This window comes from Tauraco erythrolophus, chromosome 14, assembly GCF_009769465.1.
Source record: "Tauraco erythrolophus isolate bTauEry1 chromosome 14, bTauEry1.pri, whole genome shotgun sequence".
NCBI classification, from domain to species: domain Eukaryota; kingdom Metazoa; phylum Chordata; class Aves; order Musophagiformes; family Musophagidae; genus Tauraco; species Tauraco erythrolophus.
In genome coordinates, this window is record NC_141478.1 from 11148141 (window position 1) to 11168365 (window position 20225).

General features: G+C 42.9%; 1 protein-coding gene across 1 annotated transcript in view; it reads left to right on the forward strand.

Moving 5' to 3' along the window:
• HOMER2 (homer scaffold protein 2) overlaps nt 1-20225 on the forward strand; it is a 58090-nt gene that overhangs the window by 12473 nt on the left and 25392 nt on the right. Inside the window, exon 2 of the mRNA XM_086619992.1 lies at nt 11126-11282. Coding sequence (XP_086476118.1) covers nt 11126-11282 — 157 coding nt within the window. The remainder of the gene's footprint in view (nt 1-11125; nt 11283-20225) is intronic.

Genomic DNA, 20225 nt, shown 5'->3' on the forward strand with positions numbered 1-20225 from the left:
CATAGCCCACACCTTGTATAACCTGTACCTCACATAACCTACAAAGTTGGAGGCGTTGGCATGCAGAAAGTGGAAGTGCCGAGGGAGCAGGACTATGGGGATCGGAAATAGGCAACTGTTGAGGTTCAGGAATTTCTGGGATAAGTTTCTCCCAGTATTACCCCAAATATGTGCACTTTGCTTTAATGTGGAGTTAGCAGGTTGTAGGGGTTTAGTTTTGTGGTTTTACTGGCATGGGGTTTTTTTGTGGTGAGGGGAGTAGTGGGGTTTTTTTTGTTTGTTTTGTAGATACTGTGTTTCTCATGTATAACCTGGTTTAAGTTTTTCAGATTTAGTAGTTTTTCTCTCTGGAGCTCAGGAGGTTACCAGCGGATCTTCACTTTTGTGCTGAGGTTGCTGACAGTTTTTTGTACCAATAAATAAATGTACATATCTGAGATTTGTACTGTAAATCTGATGGCAACAGATGGTGTTATTTTTAAAGATTAAAGTGAATAACATTAGCTTCTAAATGTTCGAAATTCCTTTGTATTTTTAACTTGAAGCAGAAGAAATGTGTCATTCCATGATCTTATTGGCTGCTAGTAAATATGTTAGTTTCAAGAACAGTGTCCCCCAGTTCCTTAGAGAGGTGCTGCCTGTGTGCTAGCAACAGCCGAAATAACTCTGGTTGTTGATTCTATTAGTCTATTAAAATTGCCAGAAAATGGAAATCTGTTTTTTTCCAGATAGTCTGATTTAAACTGAGTGGGGAATGATGCTGCCTTTAGCTGTGCTCTTTTGTGCCCAGCACCTTGCCCTTTCCCAATGGCAGCTGTGAGCATGGGGGATGCGCTTGCACCAAAACCTTTCTTTGATGTTTTTAATAGACTGTCTTTGGTGGTTTTGACTACATCTGGTGATTTTTGTCTTCTAGATGGTTTGCTCTAGAAGGAGGCTGGTAGCAACAAATCGATTTCAACATGGCAGGGCTGTTGCCAGCCTGGTGCTGTTCTCAGCGCAGGCAAGTTGATACATGCACCGAAAACCCAGTGCAGGCAATGGTTTGCGTCTTTCTAATCTCTTACGGAGTAAATTGCTTATTCTTTAATCACTTTTAATTTTTACATGCTTACGTTTCATTAAAGGCATGCATCCTTGTGTTAAACCATCTGTTGGCACCCTGTTTCTTGCAGTCTAATAAAGCATTCACACCTGAGTGTTTTATTAGCCCAGGTGCTCTGGCAGCATCTCCGGTCACAGCACGTACCAGCAGCGCAGGGCGCGTGCCGTGCCCTGCCTGTGCTGCCTGCACGTGGCCGTGGCCACTGGGGCAAGCGAAGCCCTATCGCTTGCTTCTGACGTTACAGTTGGTAGAATTCCTTATTTGAACCTTTAGGCAGTAGATCAAAAAGAGTTATACAACTTGTTCTTTAAACTGAACTGATTGGCTTTTTTTTTTTTTTTCCCCTAGTGTAAGTGGAAGAAAAGCCTCGGGGGAGAGCATTTGAATAGGGCATGGGAAAGCATATCGATAATTACATGCATGGATTAGTGCACAAAAGTACTCCCCTCCAAGGATCCGCTTAGTTCTGTGGCATTTGAAATAATGGAGTGTTTAATCATATTATTTTGCAATAGTGAGGCTTTGATTATGCTCCTGATTAAAATCAACTTTTCAGATTTCTTTGTGTGAAGATAACCTCATCTGCCGTGCAGATTCTTACAGCATGGGAGGAGAAAAAGTCCTAAACATCAAGATGCTGTCCTGGGTGTCAGTGGGTTTTACATGCACAAACACACATATGATCTTTCACTTCAGTCTTCTGTTTGTAGGTACAATGTATTTTGATCATATATCCTCTGACATTTAATCTCTTCATTTTTTGAAGAAACACCAAGTAGTGCATGCAACCTCAAAGTATCCCCAGCCTTCTGCTACACAGAAGACATAGTGCAAAGGATTGATAATAATAATAATGACTCCACTAGAGTGCTAAAGTATTTTGCTCTTGGTTTACAAATACAAAATAAATTACTCTCTTCCTTCAAAATTGTGTCTACTATATTTTCTCTTCTCTGATCGTTTCTCCCCAGTGCTAACTCTAGATGTGTGGGGTGTCTGATGTTGGGGTGAGGAGGCTCGGAAGCAACTGGGGCTGCTGGCACCTCAAAACCAGTGCTGGGGGCTGTGGGACAGCACTTGTGGGATGGGTGGGGACTCAGAGGAACGCTGCCTCTTGATTTCAGATGGTGCTCGAGCAGCTTGATGCTGTTCAGATCTGTACCCTGGCTCTTTATTTCTCCTTTGTAAAACAAACTAACCAAACCCCCGTGGTATTTCAGCTGTGCATGAGAAAATTCATGGTGGCACAGGGCTGCAGAGCTGTGGTTTTGGTCAGGCCTCTCTAACAGTAGCAGAGGCTGATGTGTGCCCCGTGGGGTAAGCTGAGTGTTTCCTGTGCATGGAGTACCCCTGGGCACCCTGCCGGAATGAGCTCCTGTGGGGTCCCTCCTGCTCGAGCCTCCCCGCACTGTGGCAGAGGGTCTCACCGAGAGCTTTCCAGAGCAGCCCCAAGGTGTAAAATGCAAGACTAGTGTGTGCTGGTGCTCCATCCTTCCCACTGCCAGCTGCGTGGGGTGAACATTGGTGCATGCACGCAGGTCTGGAGCCAGTGCCTGGGGAGGTGTAGCGAGCGCAGTGTTTCCTGGGGTTGCGTCTGGGGGGGGGCTGCTCTCCCTCCTATGCAATTGCGCGCTCTGCTCCGACATTTCCACTTTCAATTTACAATGGCAATCTCTCGCTGAAGTATTACAGTGCAAACACTGTGCCATGGAGGAGGCTGTGCGAAAACAAGTAACTCTACTGGAGCTGGGATGAACCCGGAGGATGTGATTTTTAACCAATCCAGAGACATAGGAAGGCTTTGAGAGTCTGTCTGTGTGCTGATGAAGCCTCATTTGTTAACAAGGGTAGCAGAGGTGCTGGGGGTAAACAGCATAAAAGTGTTTTTTTGAAGTTTAATAGGGTGTGAATTTATCCCTGGGCATATGGGAGGACATGTAAACATTACCAAGGGTGCAAATTTATGGATCCTCTTTCAATGTCTTCTCAGGAAGAATCTCTGAAATAATCAGAGTAGCACAACCAGTTTCACACACATGTGCCTCAACTTGTTTTTTTTCTAATAAATGACTTTACCTGTGGAGGATTAGTTCAGGGTCCTCTCGGTTCCTGTCACTTGTGTATGAGTGTTTATTTACAGTGTCTTGAAAGGTTAATAGCCTTCTGGAGATAGTCCAAAAATAAAGTGTGAGCTTTTTCATTGGACAAGTTAAGCCTTTTAATTTGTATATTGGCTTCATAAAGGCATAATGGTATTGTGAGACCTCACAGATGTTAAAATGATTTTCATACCAAGAGCTTTTGTCCTCAAGATTTATTCTTTTGGACTTACTCAGCCGCAAATCAAAAGTGAGTTCAATTAACATCTGTGCTTTTAACAGAAAATTCCTCTTTAGCTAGCTGTTTTTTTTCCTTTTTTTTTTTTTTTTGCCTAAGTAACTGGAACTATTGTACTTCCAACAAATGCAAGAAGCACTTCTGCTAATTACATTCTGTCTGTTGAAATAATAACACCTGGTAAAAGAAGGAAGCTAAAAAGATTGATTTTTTTTTTGCATGAATTTCATATATGCAGGTGAGTTGATATCAAATCTAGTACAAAGTGGGCACTAGAGAATCATGACTGGTTATTTGAATGAGTTGCACGACCTTGCCCTCGATTAGCACTTCTTTTCAACCTCATTGCGAGGAGATAGGTCTGCCTACAAAATAGGAATTTCAGCAGCCAAAAGACTGAAAAGAAGGACTTTGAGTAAATTTTATTTTAAAATAGCCATTTCTCTTTCCCGTTTTCCCTTTTTTTAGAGACAATGTGATTTCTGTCCTACCAGTGTGGGTTTTGCAGAAGTTCTTCCCTGTGTACCCACAGTTCCACCCTGCAGCAGAGGCCACCTCCCAGGAGCACAGGGTTTGACTAGCAGAGCACCAACAAACACAGTTTAAGTGGTGCCTGTGTGTTTATTTTTTTTTTTACAGAGAGAAAAAACAAGAGCAAAAACTGCGTGCGGTTTTCCCCTGCTAGCCCAGCCTGGCACTCGGGCCAGTTTTCCCATCCCTCATGTACAACAGATACTAAGGCCTCCCCCTCTCCTCTCTGCGCTCACCCTTCCTGCACTATATTGCTAAGGGTTGCTTCTCCATCCTTCCAAGTGATTTTTGCTATGGGAATACCTGCGTGAGGAAGACTGTGTTGCCGGACGAGCAGGAGCTGCCCAGGTCTGCAGAGGCAGCCCCGCAGCTGGTCCCAGCGCTTTGGCTGCAGGCAAGTGGGGAGCAGGGCTGGTGTCCTGTCCCGTCCCACCTGCCTCCATGTTGTGTAGGAGCAGTTGTTGAAACCACTGATAGCTTCTCTCTGGCCTGTAAAGACTGTTAATTTTTACAGTAGTCTCTTTTGGTGAGTCGTGAATATTCAGCTCCTAATTTAGCCTTTTGAATTCACGTAGTCAAAAACTTGTAGAAGATCTGGTATAAAACTGTCCTGCAATGACAGTGATAGCAAAGCTGCAGAGAGGAAATGGGGTGATTTAATTTTACTTCTAGGCTTGCTACTGGCTCTGCTATCCCGGGATGCCATCTCACCCTCGATGGCTGTTTCCTCAGGTGTAAAATGGAGCCATTACCCACCTGCTTGCTTCACGCGCTGAGTTTTGCACCCTTGCGAGTTGAAACAGGCTCTTTGCTTCTGCTGGTTGTGCGCGCCGGCAGCCGGCAGCAGAGCCTGCCTGTCGCAGTCGATGAGATCTGAATGACCGGGATTAATTAGCGCATGCCAGTTTGGGAAGGGAGCAAGCTGCCTGCCTTCATAATGTCTGTTGCTGCTACTGCATCTGTAAAATGTGCAGGTTTAGCGTTTGCCTCTCCCCAGCTCTGCGTATTGCTCGTGCTGGCTGGGACCTGCCTGCTGTCCTGGTCCCTGACCCCAGCTGTGAACTGGGCAGTGATGGATGCTGTGATTACAGAATCTCTGGGAACTGGGCTGAGACAGCTGAACTTGCTTTGTTTGTGGCGAGCGTAAGGGGGATGCACTTGTCTTGACTGGAGTGTGTGTGGTCAGTCGGAGTCCTCCGACTTCATCCTTGGTCAGCATTAAGAAGCTGATTCCCGTGGTTTTCCGCTGTCTGAAAAGATTTGATCCAAGATGGCGTGAGCCCTCAGTATGTAGAGGTAACAGACTGGAGGGTAGTGGTCTCTCTCTTTTGCTTTGAGCAAAGATGAATTTAGTGTATAAACTGCAACCCGTGTGCTGGGTACCATGTGCGACACCGTGAACTGCAACTTCTCTCCACAGCAGTTACATCCTTCATCAGAGCTCTGCCTTGGCTTGGATCGCGGTGTTTCAGGGAGAGGGGTTGGTCATTTTTTTAAAGGTTGAGATGTGCATGTATGAACAAGTGAGTAATGTTATGGGTAGATGAAATAGTATTTTCATAGGTAATTTTTAGGCATTGTTACTTGCCTGGACTTTTGTTGAGATGAGCATTTCCAATAGGAAGGGAACCTCCATCCATCAATTCAGGGGCCATCATGCAACAGTAAAACCTGGTGAGGCAAGGCAGCAGCAGCCTGGCAGGGCAGCCACACACCCTGGGGCATGGGCACCCCGCCACTGGCACCGCTGCCGACTGAAGGGGGGATGTTTGGTGACTTCTGGGGTCTTGGAGGAGTGGCTGGAGAACTTGCTACTTTCACAGGGCAGGATATGTTTCTACAGTTTTGTTTGGGACCGAAGGCACGAGTTCACCTTGTGAATGTGCTCTTAGCCTTCAGAGCTGTGTGCGTGTGTGAGAAGTCAGAGGCACAGATGCTGCTCGGTGGCTTTGGGAGCTGGCGTCCTGCTTCCGCGTGGCAGCTGTCGGCTGGCCCGGTGGGAGCGCTGGGCACAGGCGGCTGGCTGTTCCCGGGGAGGGGTGGTGTGGGAACGGCACTCCAGTTTTTAGCAGCATTGCTTATTTTTGAATTATCATAAATAAATACAAATGGCATCTAAACTGCGTTGTGTGTGAAGATATACATAAAGGATTAATTCTTTTTGTTGCACTGTCAGGCAGTAGTAGTGATGCACAATCCAAATAACTATTGACACCAAGTTTGCCATATTGTATTTAGCAAATAAAATCTTTTCTATCATGACCAGGGATGGGGGGGGTATTGGCAACACCAGATTTTGTGCTTGTACCTACTCTTCTTCTTTCAAGAAAGATCCTCATTAGATAATACTTGTTACAGCAAATCACTGCGTATCTGCTGGCGCTGTCAGGTAGTATAAACCTCAGTGTGTGCCTGATGCTGGCTTGTAGCAAGAAGCACTGTGTTCCAAAAACTCTGCACTGACACGCTGTCTGCAGGCATGTGTGTCCTCCACCAAATGGCAACCATATGAGGACGTGTTCTTTTAAAAAACGTATTTATTCCAATAGGTAAATTAGGCAATTAACGCAAAGCTGTCTAGTATTAGTGTGGGGAGAGCACAAATATTCCTGTCCTGTAAACTAGGAATCCTTAGCCTAGAAATTTTATGTAATCTGTTAATGAAAGTTTTAGCAAAATGTGCAAATAGTGATTTTTACCTTTGGTGGAGTACCAGAGCTCCTGTCACAAATACGCGTGATGTTCCAGATCCTGCAACAAGCAAAGGAGCTGCTTTGTTCTGTTTACGGCTCAGTCAGCACGTCTGCCTGATGTGCGCTGGACACTTCGCACGTTTGAAAACTTGGGTGCTGATCCCACGGGCACCCGCCTGAGTCGCTGTGTTGTTTGCCCTACCAAAAAAGATCGCTCCAATACAGAACCACTCACATCATCGGTGCCTTGTTTGGAGCCAGAGCTGGCTCTGGGTGGCCCCGCACCTGGCTGGGGTCCGGGCACCAGGGCTCCCCAGATGCCAGCTGCCGCCCAGCCTGCCGCTCGCTGTGCCGTGGCTCCATCAGCCATGGATATCCCACAGCCCCGACAGCGCTGGCTGCCAGTTAGCAAAGGCTCTTTACAGCTGAAGTGATTTAAATCACTGTTATGCTTATGATTCAAATGATAAACAAGGAACTTTGAATTAAATAATTTGAACTTTTCCTAAGTGAGAGCTCATTCCCGTTGATTACGAAGAGTAATGTAAAACACATGGCTTGCAGCTAGTCACACACTTGTAAAATTTGGCACGGTTGTGTATTAACCAGAAAGTGATACTCTGTCTCACACAGCTGTGGATGCAGTTAGTTAGCTCTAGAGTCTTGATTTTGGCTTTTTATATTCTTCAGAAAAGGTTTATGACGTATTTCCACATTAATGGAGAGTGATTGTGTTTTACTCGAGATTTGTCTCATGACACAAGGACGGAAATTAAAAGTCAACTGAAATGTGTAAAAGCATGACTTGAAAATTACAATCATATTTATAAAACATGCTGGCCAAATTTAATAATAAAAAAAGCTTATCAAAGTGCATGTTCTGTTTTAACCTGCATTATTAAACAAAGAACTATTAGCCGTAATTTAAGTCTCCATTTGCTACTTTTCAAGCAGTTTTACTCTAAACAGTGGATATTACTGTCAAATTGATTTTTAAACAGATTTTTTTTTTTTTTAAGAAAAGAGTATTTAATCAATCATTAAAAACTTTGGTTAAAATTAATGAGATTTTAAACATTCATAATTTCTCTTTGTCTTCTGATTTATGAGCCCGCTGCCTGGCTGGCAGCGCCACAGCTCCCTCCCTCCCCAAGCAAACTGGCAGGCTCACGTAACGACCGGCTTACAGGGGCTCAAACGGTGCAGGACGTGCTGTGGGAATTTCAAGTTAGCATTGCTGTTGTTTTAAGCAAAAATTGATAAATCTCTGATAAAAAGAAAAGGAAAGAAACTCTGGAATACGAAGTCATTCCTCTATCAGTAAAGTGCTTTCTTGAATGTCAAAAGTTGCAAGTGAGTCACGCAGAATAATCCTTCTCGATTTGGAGCTCTGTAAGGCCGTGGTAAGTGTCTTAAAAGTGTCTAATTCAGCGTTTCATCTGAAAATTGAGTGCCACAGTTTTCTAGTTGGCTATGTGTGTCCACTGGTCAAAGGAGTTTGGGATGTAATGAAGGAGGATATTTCCCCCCTGTATAAAAAGCTGCTCCACTGGAGTTTGTCAATGCTGTTGCCTTTGCCATGGGCCCTGCTGGTTTGGGCTCCTTGGGGTAACCACTGAGCGCAGACCTGCAGGTGGATTTGGCAGCAGGCACGGCTGCAGAAGTGCATCTTCTTTTCTTAATTATTACAAGCAAACAATGGGAAATCCTTCCAGGAGATTGTGTCCTAGGGGTGCTTCATCTGCTCCAGGGGATCAAAAAATCAGTCATGGGGCTTTGCTGCCTTGTGAAGCCACCTACGGCAGAAAGGTCAAAGGCATACATGGAGAGCAACCAACCGACCCTTCCAAATTTGAGTCTCAATGAAATGTCAACAGCTCACTTGTCTTGAATAAGTTAAATGCTTAAGTTTACACATCACTTTTTTTTTTTTAATAATTTGTCAACTAGCACAATATCACTGTGAGTAATAGGGCTGCTGTTTGTACCCAGGAAGACAAAATGCACTTTTTTTTTATTTAATAATCATAAGAATTAGAAACTTAGTCAGGTTTTGCCTTTACTTTTTAATAAGAGGCCCTCGTGAATGGATAGATAGCTGTCTCAAGCCCTGAGCTTCATTACCCATGAATTTACCCACTTGGATGCATGTATACAGCTCCTGTTGACAACCGTAGCTGCGACAAGACTCCTGAAAAAATGGCAATAGGTAGTTTTTCCCTTCATTATGCTTTTATTATCTCCAGATTTATTTTATATGCTTACTGCTCCTGCTGCAGAAAGGCCAGGCATAGTTTTAACAGTGTTTTCTGATATTGTTAAGATGCGTTAACAGAGTTAACGTTGTTTGTGGAAGAGGTTTGCGTGAAGGAAACTTCTGAAAGTTTAGACTGCAATATATAGGTCATATTACCATTAGTAAAATCAATTATTAGTAGAATCCACTAAAAATATAGGCTAAGTAAAAGGCAAAATAAATTCAAAATTATTCTTTACGCAGGGAAAGTACGTATTTTTAGAGTAAAAGTGTAAGCAGCTTGGGGGAAACTTCTCTTCCCTGCATTCCTTATTGCAAACAAACTCCACAACCTTTGTGGGTGTTACACTGTTAATCCTTTATAATGGATGATGGAAATATTTTAAAAATGTTACTGAGACCTGCCCCTTCTTTCCTCCCAGCTGGGGACGGCATTGATTTTAACGTGTGAAATGAGAGTCAGGTTCAGTGAGTTACTGATAAGGAAGAGCTGAAGCAAATGCTTCTCTTTTACAGCTGTAACATGACAGTCCCATTTTAGTTTAAATTTATTTCATACAAGTATTATACAGGGCTCAGCACAGCTGTCCATCCAGAAACCTGCATGGCAGTCCCTGGAAAAATGTAAAACTTTGCATATGTCTTGCAAGGAGAAAACCATTATTTCATTTTCTCCTTACTGGGACCTTGCTGGGCTTTGCAAGCTCGCTCCATCTTTCCTGAGCTAATTCTACACTAAAATTGCTTCATCTGTTTGATATTTGTAAATTTATTCCTCTTGCTTTTAATTTAACTGCAGTCGTCAAGATCACATCATGTTTGATGCAGATCCTACACACAGTACCTGAAGTTGTTCTAAAATTGCACAGGTGGATACACAAGGAGCTGAAGATTATAGGAATTTAATAAAAACGTAGTTCCAAAACTATGGGACCGAGAATAATAAAAGAGAATTATTTATATGAATAGGAAAGAATAGCATATGAGAGCGAGAGATCTCTCTGGCCTTTCACCTACCTCTTTTCATTTGCTTTGTGCAAAATTCAGCCTGGCAGCCTTTTCCGTTTTCATGTGGTAAATGTTTTTGGGCGGTAACTCTATTGTAGTACAATTGTTTTTGAATCCTGCCATAATTCTGCCAAGTGTAACTATTCATGATATAATATTTTGTATGTGATAAGAATGGATTGAGTGGTACACTTAATATAGACTGTTACATACTGTAGCTTTTCAGAACTAAAAGCACAAAAATGTATAGAAAAGCACAGTAGAGCTTGATTTGCAGTTCACTTCTACTTCTGAGCTTGAATTAAATATATAGAAGTGAATTTAGTTTTATGGCCTTTAAGCAAGTCCTAATTCTGATCTTCAACCTAGATGACTGTGTGTGTATCACATTTTGTTCTTTTGGTCCTGCATCTTCTCTGCTTTACGAGTGATTTGCATTGTCACGTGTTGAAGGTAAAACAAAATCCCTCTACTGTGTGCATGGTTTTCTTGCTGAGTAAAAACATCCGAGGAGGGCTGATGTTTAGGAAGGGGGTGTCAGAGGCAGTACGTCACCCACTGAGAGTTGAACTGAAAGGCAATATATATCAACACCGGGTTTTGGTCATGTTTCTTTCCCTCCTTACTCCCAGGATGATTGACTGGTTTTGCATCTGATGAAATTTTCATGCACACCCACAGAACAGTGGGATTCTAAGGACAGAGATTAATATTTCAGTAATTATACCGTGCCTGTAGGTCACTGGAGTCCTTGGTGCATCCACAGAGGAGCCGTAGGTAGTGGTTCACAGGAGTGCACGGCAGGAGGAAATCCAACTGTGGGGGGCTTCTTCTTGGTTTGGGAAAAATATGTGGATGGCAAAAGAATGCATGTGAGTGTCCTTTCCTGGAAATTAATATTTTGAGGAAAAGGCGGGTACCAAGTTAGTATAACATGGGGAAAAATAAAAAATCTATTTTTTCCTGGGCTATGGCAGTAACTTTAAGGCTCTGAATGTCACTTTGTGATGCCAAGGAGAGGTACCTGAGGCTGGATTGTGGCTCGGCAGCGTCACTGCTCTGCCTTTTCACTTGGGGGATTGCCAGGTGCTCTCTGTCTTGTGCTTTCAACATGCCTGGTCAAGGCTGGGCTTCTGAGACATTTCATCTTCCGCAGACTCATGCATCCATTTCTCCTGTCCCTCCCTATTCCAGAGAACAGCCCATCTTCACCACCAGAGCCCATGTCTTCCAAATTGACCCCAGCACGAAGAAGAACTGGGTTCCTGCAAGCAAGCAGGCTGTAACTGTTTCCTACTTCTATGACAGCACGAGAAACAGCTATCGGATTATCAGTGTGGATGGAGCCAAGGTAGGAGGCTGATGGTACCCCGGCATGTTTACTGTGCGGAGAGGATTGTGTCTGTCAGCCCTGGCTGAGGATAGACATAGATGGGCTACATCAAGCACTTCAGTTCATAAATGGTCACTTTTTTTTTTATATAATCCATTATGGACACTTGCAGTGATAATTGGAAAAACATACTGGACCTTAAAAGTGATTTTGCCAAACTTAACTGATTTTATCTGACTCCACAATCTTAATGAGCCAAGAGCTTTAAGTGTCCAAATTGAGACTGTAGCACAGTATCTAAAGCCACCACCCGTATTAAGTAGATAAGGCTGAGGCCTTTTTGGTGGAAAAAAAAAAGTTCTTTTTAAAGCAATGAGGAGACAGATACGTGCAGACTAGAGCTTCTAATGTAAATGCCAGCTGCATATTCACTTTAGCCTGGTTGAACTGTTTACAGGTTAGCACTTAATTTGCTTCAGCTTTTGCGCTGGAGTTCATCAGCCTTAGGTGGCAAATTAGGCATGAAGACTTTCCTCTCTACATTCTTTTATTCTTACTTTGTTTTGCATTACCAAATAGTGTCCTGTAAGAATCCTGATCAGTTGGGTTGAATGGGTTGCTCACACAACTGTTTTTATTACCTGCTGTGTTTATCCCCCTGATTAGTCCCTCCAAAGTACCTGATAAGGTGACTACTTTCCCCTAGCAGACCCCAGTCAGAAGTATAGGTTAAAACATTCCACTCGTGTATAAAAATCATCGGTCATTTCTGCCAAAGCACAAACCACAGGGTAATGAGACAACTTTACAGCCTGTTTATCTGCGATCCTGTTTGGATAGGATGTTAAAATATCCCTGTCCTGGGGGAGAGAGAGCACAGAAATCGTCCCTTAATAAAGCTTTTCTATTTGTCATGCCCGTTTCAGATACTTGTTTTTGCAAACATCTCCTGTGCTATATTTGGTTATATATTGGCTTATAAATCAGCCATACTGCCTGCTTAAATTGATGGTAATGTTTCATCGACATCAGTACAGCATTAATATATCACCATCATTGTGCTGTTTGTGCCAGTGTGTTAATTTCCACAAACACCAGCTAAGCACCCTGCCTGCCCCTGGTTGCAGTCGGCGCACACAACCCCTGCAACTTGCTGGGGAAAGCTGAGCCCCCCCCAGATTTGCTTACACCCCACAGATACTCCCGCTCCTGCTCGGGCAAAGCTGGTGCTGGTGGTAGTGGGCTGTACAAACCCAGGCGAGCGTGACTTCTACACCAAAGCTGCTGTACTCGCAGCAGTGGGTCACTTGATTTGTGGATGTGCAGGCATGCATTAAGACCAATTAATGAAAAGAAAGTAATTAGTGTATGTGGCAGGGGGAAGCTGCAGGGGCAGCGTATGCCGACAGCCAGAGGTCCTGCCCAGAACTGCAGCGCATGTGCTGAGAACTAGATGGGCATCCAAGCTTTGTCTTGTCATCTGCCCAAAAGACATTCAGAAGGAGCTATCCTCCCATTTTAGCGTGTCCCAGAAGAAGGTGAGCTTTCCATGATTAAAATTTTCCCCCGAGGCTCCCCAGGAAAGAATCAATTGCTGGCCACATGAATTATTTCTCTTGTATTGAACCTTTGCTGATTAAGGAACAGGTCGAGAAGAGATGCTGCTTTCACACTCGCCTCTGGAGAGTCCCTGCTTCTCTTGCGTGTCTGTTTTAAGAGTGCAGATTTGGGAAAAGAAGTGTGTTTATAACCAAATAAGTTAAAAGTTGCTTTTCTCCATCAAACAGCTATTGTTTAGTGCTTTGACCTACATTCTAGCCAAAAATGAAACTGGGTAGGACTGTGAGGAAGAATGTAGACAGCACCAGTTGGCTTTGTCCTGCTTTCTGTACATCTCACTCACTAGAATAAAGTCTTCCGTGTGTTGGTAAATACCAGATGGATTAGCATCATGGCATCACTATGGGCAGAAGTTCTCTGTTTTAAAGACAAAAAAGCTGAACTCGAGTAATTTAAGGGACTTGGCCCTAGAAGGAAGATGGTGACAAAGGACTCGTATCTCTTAGAACTCTCCATCCTTGTCTGAACTGCAAAGGGGCTGTTCTAACAGTTTATTTTAGCAAACATATACGATGCACATTGGCTTGCAGAGAAATCTCACTTAAGTCCAATGCAGCTGTTGGATTAATTTTGTTTGTTTTTTACCTTATGTTGACATTAAATAGTAACAACAAAATTATTTTAAAGTGGTCAAGAATACAGGGCACTTCACTTCAACATTGTTCATTACCCAGTTGCGTAAGTTTTGTTTTACTTTTAGCATTCAACATATCGCTCTGGCAGCGTGTTGAATTTCATGTACGCGGCGTAGCACAGGGCTGCTGAAGCCCCTTAGCGCTGCTGTTGTGCTGAACACCAGGGAGGCTGTGTAATGTCAACTGGATGAGTATTTGGGTTCCTCCCGATTCACTACGAACTCGATGGGCTGCGATTCTCACAGGAGTGGCTTGCTCAGGCTGCTGCTGCTGACCCCGAAGGTCTGGACCCTCTGCAGTCCACTGTTCTTCAGCCCCATCTTCTCTTCTCCCAGCAGCTGTAGCCTGTCCCCTTCTCCTTCCTGGCAGGTCCCTGTCCCTTGTCCCCAAAGCCCCGGGGTGCAGCAGGGTGACAGGGTGCCGCAGGGCAGAGAGGAGCAGGAGGACTTAGAAGTGGGCTGAAGCAGTCAATTAAGGGATCTGCTGAGCCCATATATTTAAAGGCATAAATATTGGGAACTTGTTTTGTGAGCACAGCTGGCAGAGGGGCGGGGGGTTTGCTTGCCTGAGCTGCTGGCACGGTAGGACTCTGCCTTCGGGTCCTTACCCATTTGCCAAGTGGTTGGGAAGGATAGAAGGGCCTGGCTGGTACCTATGGAGGTGATGAAGACAGACAATGCAGCAAAGAGGAAAATGGGACAGAAAAGGAGTAGGGTAAAGGTAGGGAGCAGAGTGAAGTTATGGAAGCTTAACTCTTCCGTTGCAGAGGGATATGCAAGAGGCTCATGCTGAAAACCAGGAGCCTGATATGATGGAGGGCAGCCAGGCAAGATTGTACACCTTCCAGGTGCCAGGTTTCTTCCAAATCCTCCCAGCCCAATGACAAAAAAAAAACCCATTGAAATTCCTGGAGAGTCAAGCACTGAAAAGTGGAGACCCGAGATTTGAAACAGCTTGTACCACTTTAATTCCTCATGTTGGCAAAGCTTGAAGAGAACAGGTATTATAATTCCTGCATCTGTCACAGAAAAACAAGTGCTATGGACAGTAGCTTACAATTTATAGCAAAAGATTTCACAGATACTATGCAAGTATGCACTAGATAATCTTAACCAAGATACCATTACCAAGCAAGGGGATAGGTTAGTATATCTTTTAATTACATTATAATTGACTTGTATGTTGTCGAGAAAGTCGTTTCATCATGATGTTTTAAGAAGTTTCTAGCCAGAGGCTGTTTAAACTGCATCATAATGAATGCTGGAGGAAATGGTACAGTAAAATGCAAGGGCACACACTGATTCAGAGTTAATGAGGCAGCCAAGAGACTTCGCCACGTGAAAGTGCCCAGCGTTGTGGGCAAAAGTCAACCTTGCTGAAAAACGACAAAATACGGAGACAATGCAGGGAGCACATGAACTCGTAAATGCCTGGTTGCTGTGTAGTGTGTGGGGAAAGCCACACACGGGGCTCCTTGTTAAAAGTGACCTACATTTTTCTGCCTTTTAGAGGTGAAAAGAAAGTCTGAAAGCATGAAAATTACTCAGACCGATATCCTCTTTCATCCTCTGGAATGATGCCTGGTAGTGCCCTGGTTGGTGGGTTTGCTTATTTTTTATAAACTGGAAATATGTATTATCCAAACAATATAAACAAGGGGGAAAGGGTGAGAAACTTGTTTCTGTATAGAATTTGAGAAGGAAATATAATCGCTCAGAAACTAGTTTCTGTCTTCATTTTCAAATCTTCAGATATTATATTTCTACAGAGTTTGTGATTGCAACAGCATCATTTTTATCTTTTGAGAAATAAGTTGTTAATAAGGGACATAAAGCTGTCTTAAAAATTAATAGCCACCAATAAAGTGTATAGTGAGACATTCTGAGACGGCAGCAGCAAAGTGACACAGCAAGAGTCCTCTCAGATGCCAGTCCTAAGTTGTCTCTGTGAGATGCTTAAACAGAGAACTAGAAGAAAATAAAATCAGAGTTAAAAAGATAAATAGATTGTGAGAGTAATTTTGGTAAATACATGATACAGAAGTGAAGGCTTTGTGTTTCAGAGAAAAAGAAATTGTCAACTGACACTCATTCCCGGTTTCTAGATCATTTAAAAGAGTTTATTACCTAACAGTTACCTAGAACATTGAAGATCAGCAGCTAAGTTGGGCACGAGTGTGTGAAAGTATTGAAGAGAGAACCAGAAAAATTGCTGTACTGGGAAACCAAAATCAGTGGGTCTACTTCTGAAGTAAATTGTAAGAATAAGGGCCAAATTTTGCAAGTCAGTATTCACATAATATTCCCCAAGGTGAATACAGTACATTATATCGCATGATGAAGCTGTTCGATTAAGTGGCATATATGCCCTTCTAATGGGATCTATCAGCGAGGGTCGCAGCAGGAATGGACAGTGCGATTTCCAGAGCAGAATGAAGCTGGCAGGGACAGAGCCCCAGCAGCATGTGGGAGCAGATATTTAGGGAGGTAAAAAGGGGTTGATATGTAAATCTGCTCATATTTGATGTATGTCTGACTTTCTCAGTTCCTATACCTGTCCTAATTGTTACCTGATTTAATAGCTGCCCACCTCTTCATGACTGCGCTTTTTTTGTTTTCACGACTGGAGGCAGGGGACCTCAGCACGCGGAGAGGAAATTCAGAGTTCTTCCAGGACTGCGTTCGGAGACTCAAAACAAATACTGTTCTTTGCCCGTGGAAATGGAATTATTTTGAGACATAGTTGTTAAAAATATCCTAGAGTATTTTGCCAAAAGGTGACTCTTAGATTTAAGAAGCTTTCCTTTCACAGGAAAAAATTGCAGGGTATGGTGGCACGGATGAAATTCCTTCATCTGGCTAGTTCTTTATGTTCTTTTTTTTTTTTTTCTTTCATTGACGTAAATTGAGCCATTAAACCAATAGCAACTCTTTCTCAGGAAAAACGTACCACGTAATTTAGGTATTACAAAATTTTTGGCACTGAATTAAAGGCAGCTTCTGGCAATGTGTACCTTACCAGGGGCCTGCGTTGGTGTGGCAGCATTTAACTGTGCCTCAAAGACCTTATGGATCTGATTTACGGTAAGGTGTAGCAGAAGTGATCGCAACATTGCCTTCCCTCTCGCGTGCAGAGTGTCAGGGTGTGTACGCTGACCCCGTGCTCGATGAATTAGGTGGAGTAATACAATAAAAAAAATATAACCGTGAGTTATATTTTTTAAATGCTTCAATTTTTTAAAATACCTAAGGTTTTTAACTACCTAAATTCTCAGGTTTAATAATTTTGTAAGGAAATGATCGGAGGATGTTTTACAGCCTTGGGTAGCCAAAGATAAAGGGATGTAGAAGTACATGAAAAGTGACCTTAGCAAGTGGTGCGTTGCCTTTTCTTTTAACGTGTATAGAGAAATCCTGAATTAAATGCTATGATTTTGAAAGATGTGGGTGAGCATACACGTGTGTTTTGTCAAAGGGACGGAGATTCTTTTATTTCCAGTTTTGCCTGCCCTAGTTTTATTTATGGCCATCACTTGTGAGGAGTACTGGGTGCTGTGTTCATCGGAGGAGCTCAGTGCTACTGGGGTTCGAGCCGGCTGCCCTGTGCCAGCTGAAATGCCGGCAGGCCCTGCTCCTCGCCCTGAAGGTTATTTTACTGACTGCAGCACTGGCAGGACTGTGATTTCCACAAAGCCCCTGCTGGTAAAATCTGGTTAAATTAGCAGAAAATATTTTTTTATTCCAGCTTCTCAAAGCTTTTTTCACTGCTGGGTAACTGAGATGGGCATTTTTTTTTTCAACACTTTTTCTGCTGTGCTCTTTTCTGCCCTTCATACTGTTTCTTCCAGGCTGGTTTGGAAATCTTTTCTGGTTGTCCCAGAAAGAGTGCCAGCGATAAAACAGGGTGTGGGGGGAGCATGGGCTCAATATTACTTATACTTCTTACACTGAGAACCACCATGAAAAGGACTTTTGTCAAAAAGACAGTGTGTGACACTTGTTACTGTTTGAAGAGCCCAGAAGACACATCCCAGCTTAAGAGTGACACCGCATTAGAGTAAGCCGGTGGAAAGGTGACCAGGTGTTGACCTCTGGAGGTCTGAGTTGGCTGATCCAGTATTCCTGCGTTCTTGTCCATACCACAAAAGAAACCTTCATATGCCCATAAGAAAAAAAGATTTCCAGTACTGGTTTGGCTGATTACTGTTATACAGAAATTTCAGCATATTTAATGGCCTTCATCTTCTCTTTATCATAGTATGTTAAGTATTTCTTGAACTATTGGAGTTAATGATTAACATGATTAGTAGCACTGGAGATGATACCAGAGCCATAAAAGAGTAATTCCAACAAATGGAACTAATTAGCCCCCCGCATAAAGGAAGAACATCTTTCAGAATACAAAAACATGGTATAAAATATAATTTTAATGCATAATCCTGTCTTCCAGTATGCATAGTTTGTGTGTATGTTATAATAAACATCTCATTGCCTTTATGCTAGTGAGATGGCTATTAAGTAAAAACATTAGTTGTGGTTTTATGATCTTTATGTATACAACATATAATAGATAAGTACTTTACTGTTGAGACAGAGCAACTATACTAATATCAGCATGTATATACTGTGAAGCCATTCTAGAGCCTTTAAAATAATATGGTGCCATTTAATCACTCTCATCAGATGAGTTTGCATCTTAAGGCGGCTGCAGTGTGGACTTTTCACAGTTTAGATTTCCCAGCCTGTGCTGGAGAACGATGCTCACCTGCCGGAGACGTGTTCTAGTACCAATTGTGCTAAACAAAGTACTTTGTAAAAGATGCCTGAAGAGTCTCTAGCTGCTTTTTGCAGTCCCTTTTGGGCTTGTTGTTGCTGTAAATAATGGAGCTGGATTGTGCAGCTCTCTGAGAGGCAGCTGCTCCTTTTGGAGAGTTCTCCTTCATTATGTGTGATGAGCAGATTAAGAGCAGGACAACATCTGTCCTGCCCTGACTTACAGCACACCACCCTAACCTAAGCTGGAACCAGTCTCTCACTTAGATAGTGAAACAACTTACAGTAAATAATTAATATTTTTAGTAGCAATTTCCTGATTTCATCTAAAGGTGTTAGAGTTGTGGTGATGCAACTTTCACATTTTTTAACATCACTTTGAAGGATTTGGGGGAGACTTTGAATTTAAGGAAAACTTGCCTTCAGTGGGTGATGCTGGTGCTTCCAAGGCAGAGTTGCTGCTCTGGTGAAGGCTGGGGTGTGGGTGCCGGGTCAGCAGCAGCCCTGTGCAGGCGCAGTGGCAGAAGGGTGTCTGTGTGGTGTGGCAGGTCGGGCACCTCGAAGTGTTGTGCTCCAAAGGGGTCCTGTGGAGACATAAATCACTCAGCCTGTGGAGTATCAAAGAGAAATGTGAATGTTGGGGTTAATGGAAGTTGAAGCAGGGCAGACACAAATAGAAAATGGAATGCATGTTTTAAAATGAGGATCAGTGTCTATGTGGGGTCAACACACCCAGGTATGCACTGGATCCTTCTGCTACATAGACCAGGACTTCACATTCTTCTTAAAAACAACTTTGAAATAAGAGTGAGTGAAATTAAGGAAAAAACCAGTCCCCTATGATCTTAAAATATTTGTGTTGTGTATGTTTGTGGTGTACTCAGCTTGACTAAAGTTCCTTGAGTTTTTGTTTCTCTCTAGACGTTAAAATAACTCGAGAACATTTTCTTTGGGATTTGATGAAGAAATACAGCATAAACGAGAAGCAGAGCTGTCAGCCAAGAATAAGTCTACCCACTTGCATCATCTTTTATTTGCTTAAGGTGTTATCAAGTATTCAGAAATTCAGGCTGCGGGGAGGTGCAGGATTTAATAATTGGGAGGACAGTACGTTGCCTGGAGTTGTGTCTGCAGGAGAATTTCCAACAGTTGCCAAGAGTGATTTATATAGGTAGGGCGAGTAACATTGAGTGCGCTTGTGTAGACAGGTCCTTGAGTGTTCAGAGGAAAAAGATTAATACTGTTAGAGCTCAACTGCACTGATAATTTCAGAATTGCTAATATTGGTAGAGATGAGCTGAGAATGGAAGGAAAAATTAAAACTGTTTGCATAAACAAGACCTGGGGCTGCAGGTGAAAGCGAAAAAAAGCTGAGAAATAGAGCAAAGGAAATACCAGAGCAAAGGAAATACCAAGAAATTTGGTGAGTCCCTTGAAATCAACCAGAAATCCTGATCATCTGCTGAAGATGTGTTTTGATTTAAAAAAAATAAAAGTCTGGAGCTGTAGAACTCCTATCACTTAAATATTTCTGTATTAATCTCTTCCCAAATTATTAACTTTGAAATGTGAAAAATCCTCTGTTCATCGTCTGGATTATTTCTGGAAGTAAATCACTCAGAAGCCGGTTACTAAGCTTAGGAGAAAAGATAACAAAGTGCTGGCAACAGCTGTATCCTTGACAGAAGAAGAGAGGCACATTTGCCGCAGTTTAAGCCTATCTGGCTCATTTTTCTGCTCGTATGTACAGCGTGTGCGTGTGTCACTGGGTCGGTGGAAGGACCCCACACAACTGACTCCAGGAGATCAGTGTTGCAGAAACCTTTTCATAAATGCAATTTGTTACTCTTTAAAAACAAAAAAAAAAAAAGATAAAAATCCATGCTAGAGGATTTCTCATTGCACCACTCACCAGGAAGTAGGGAAAATTTAAT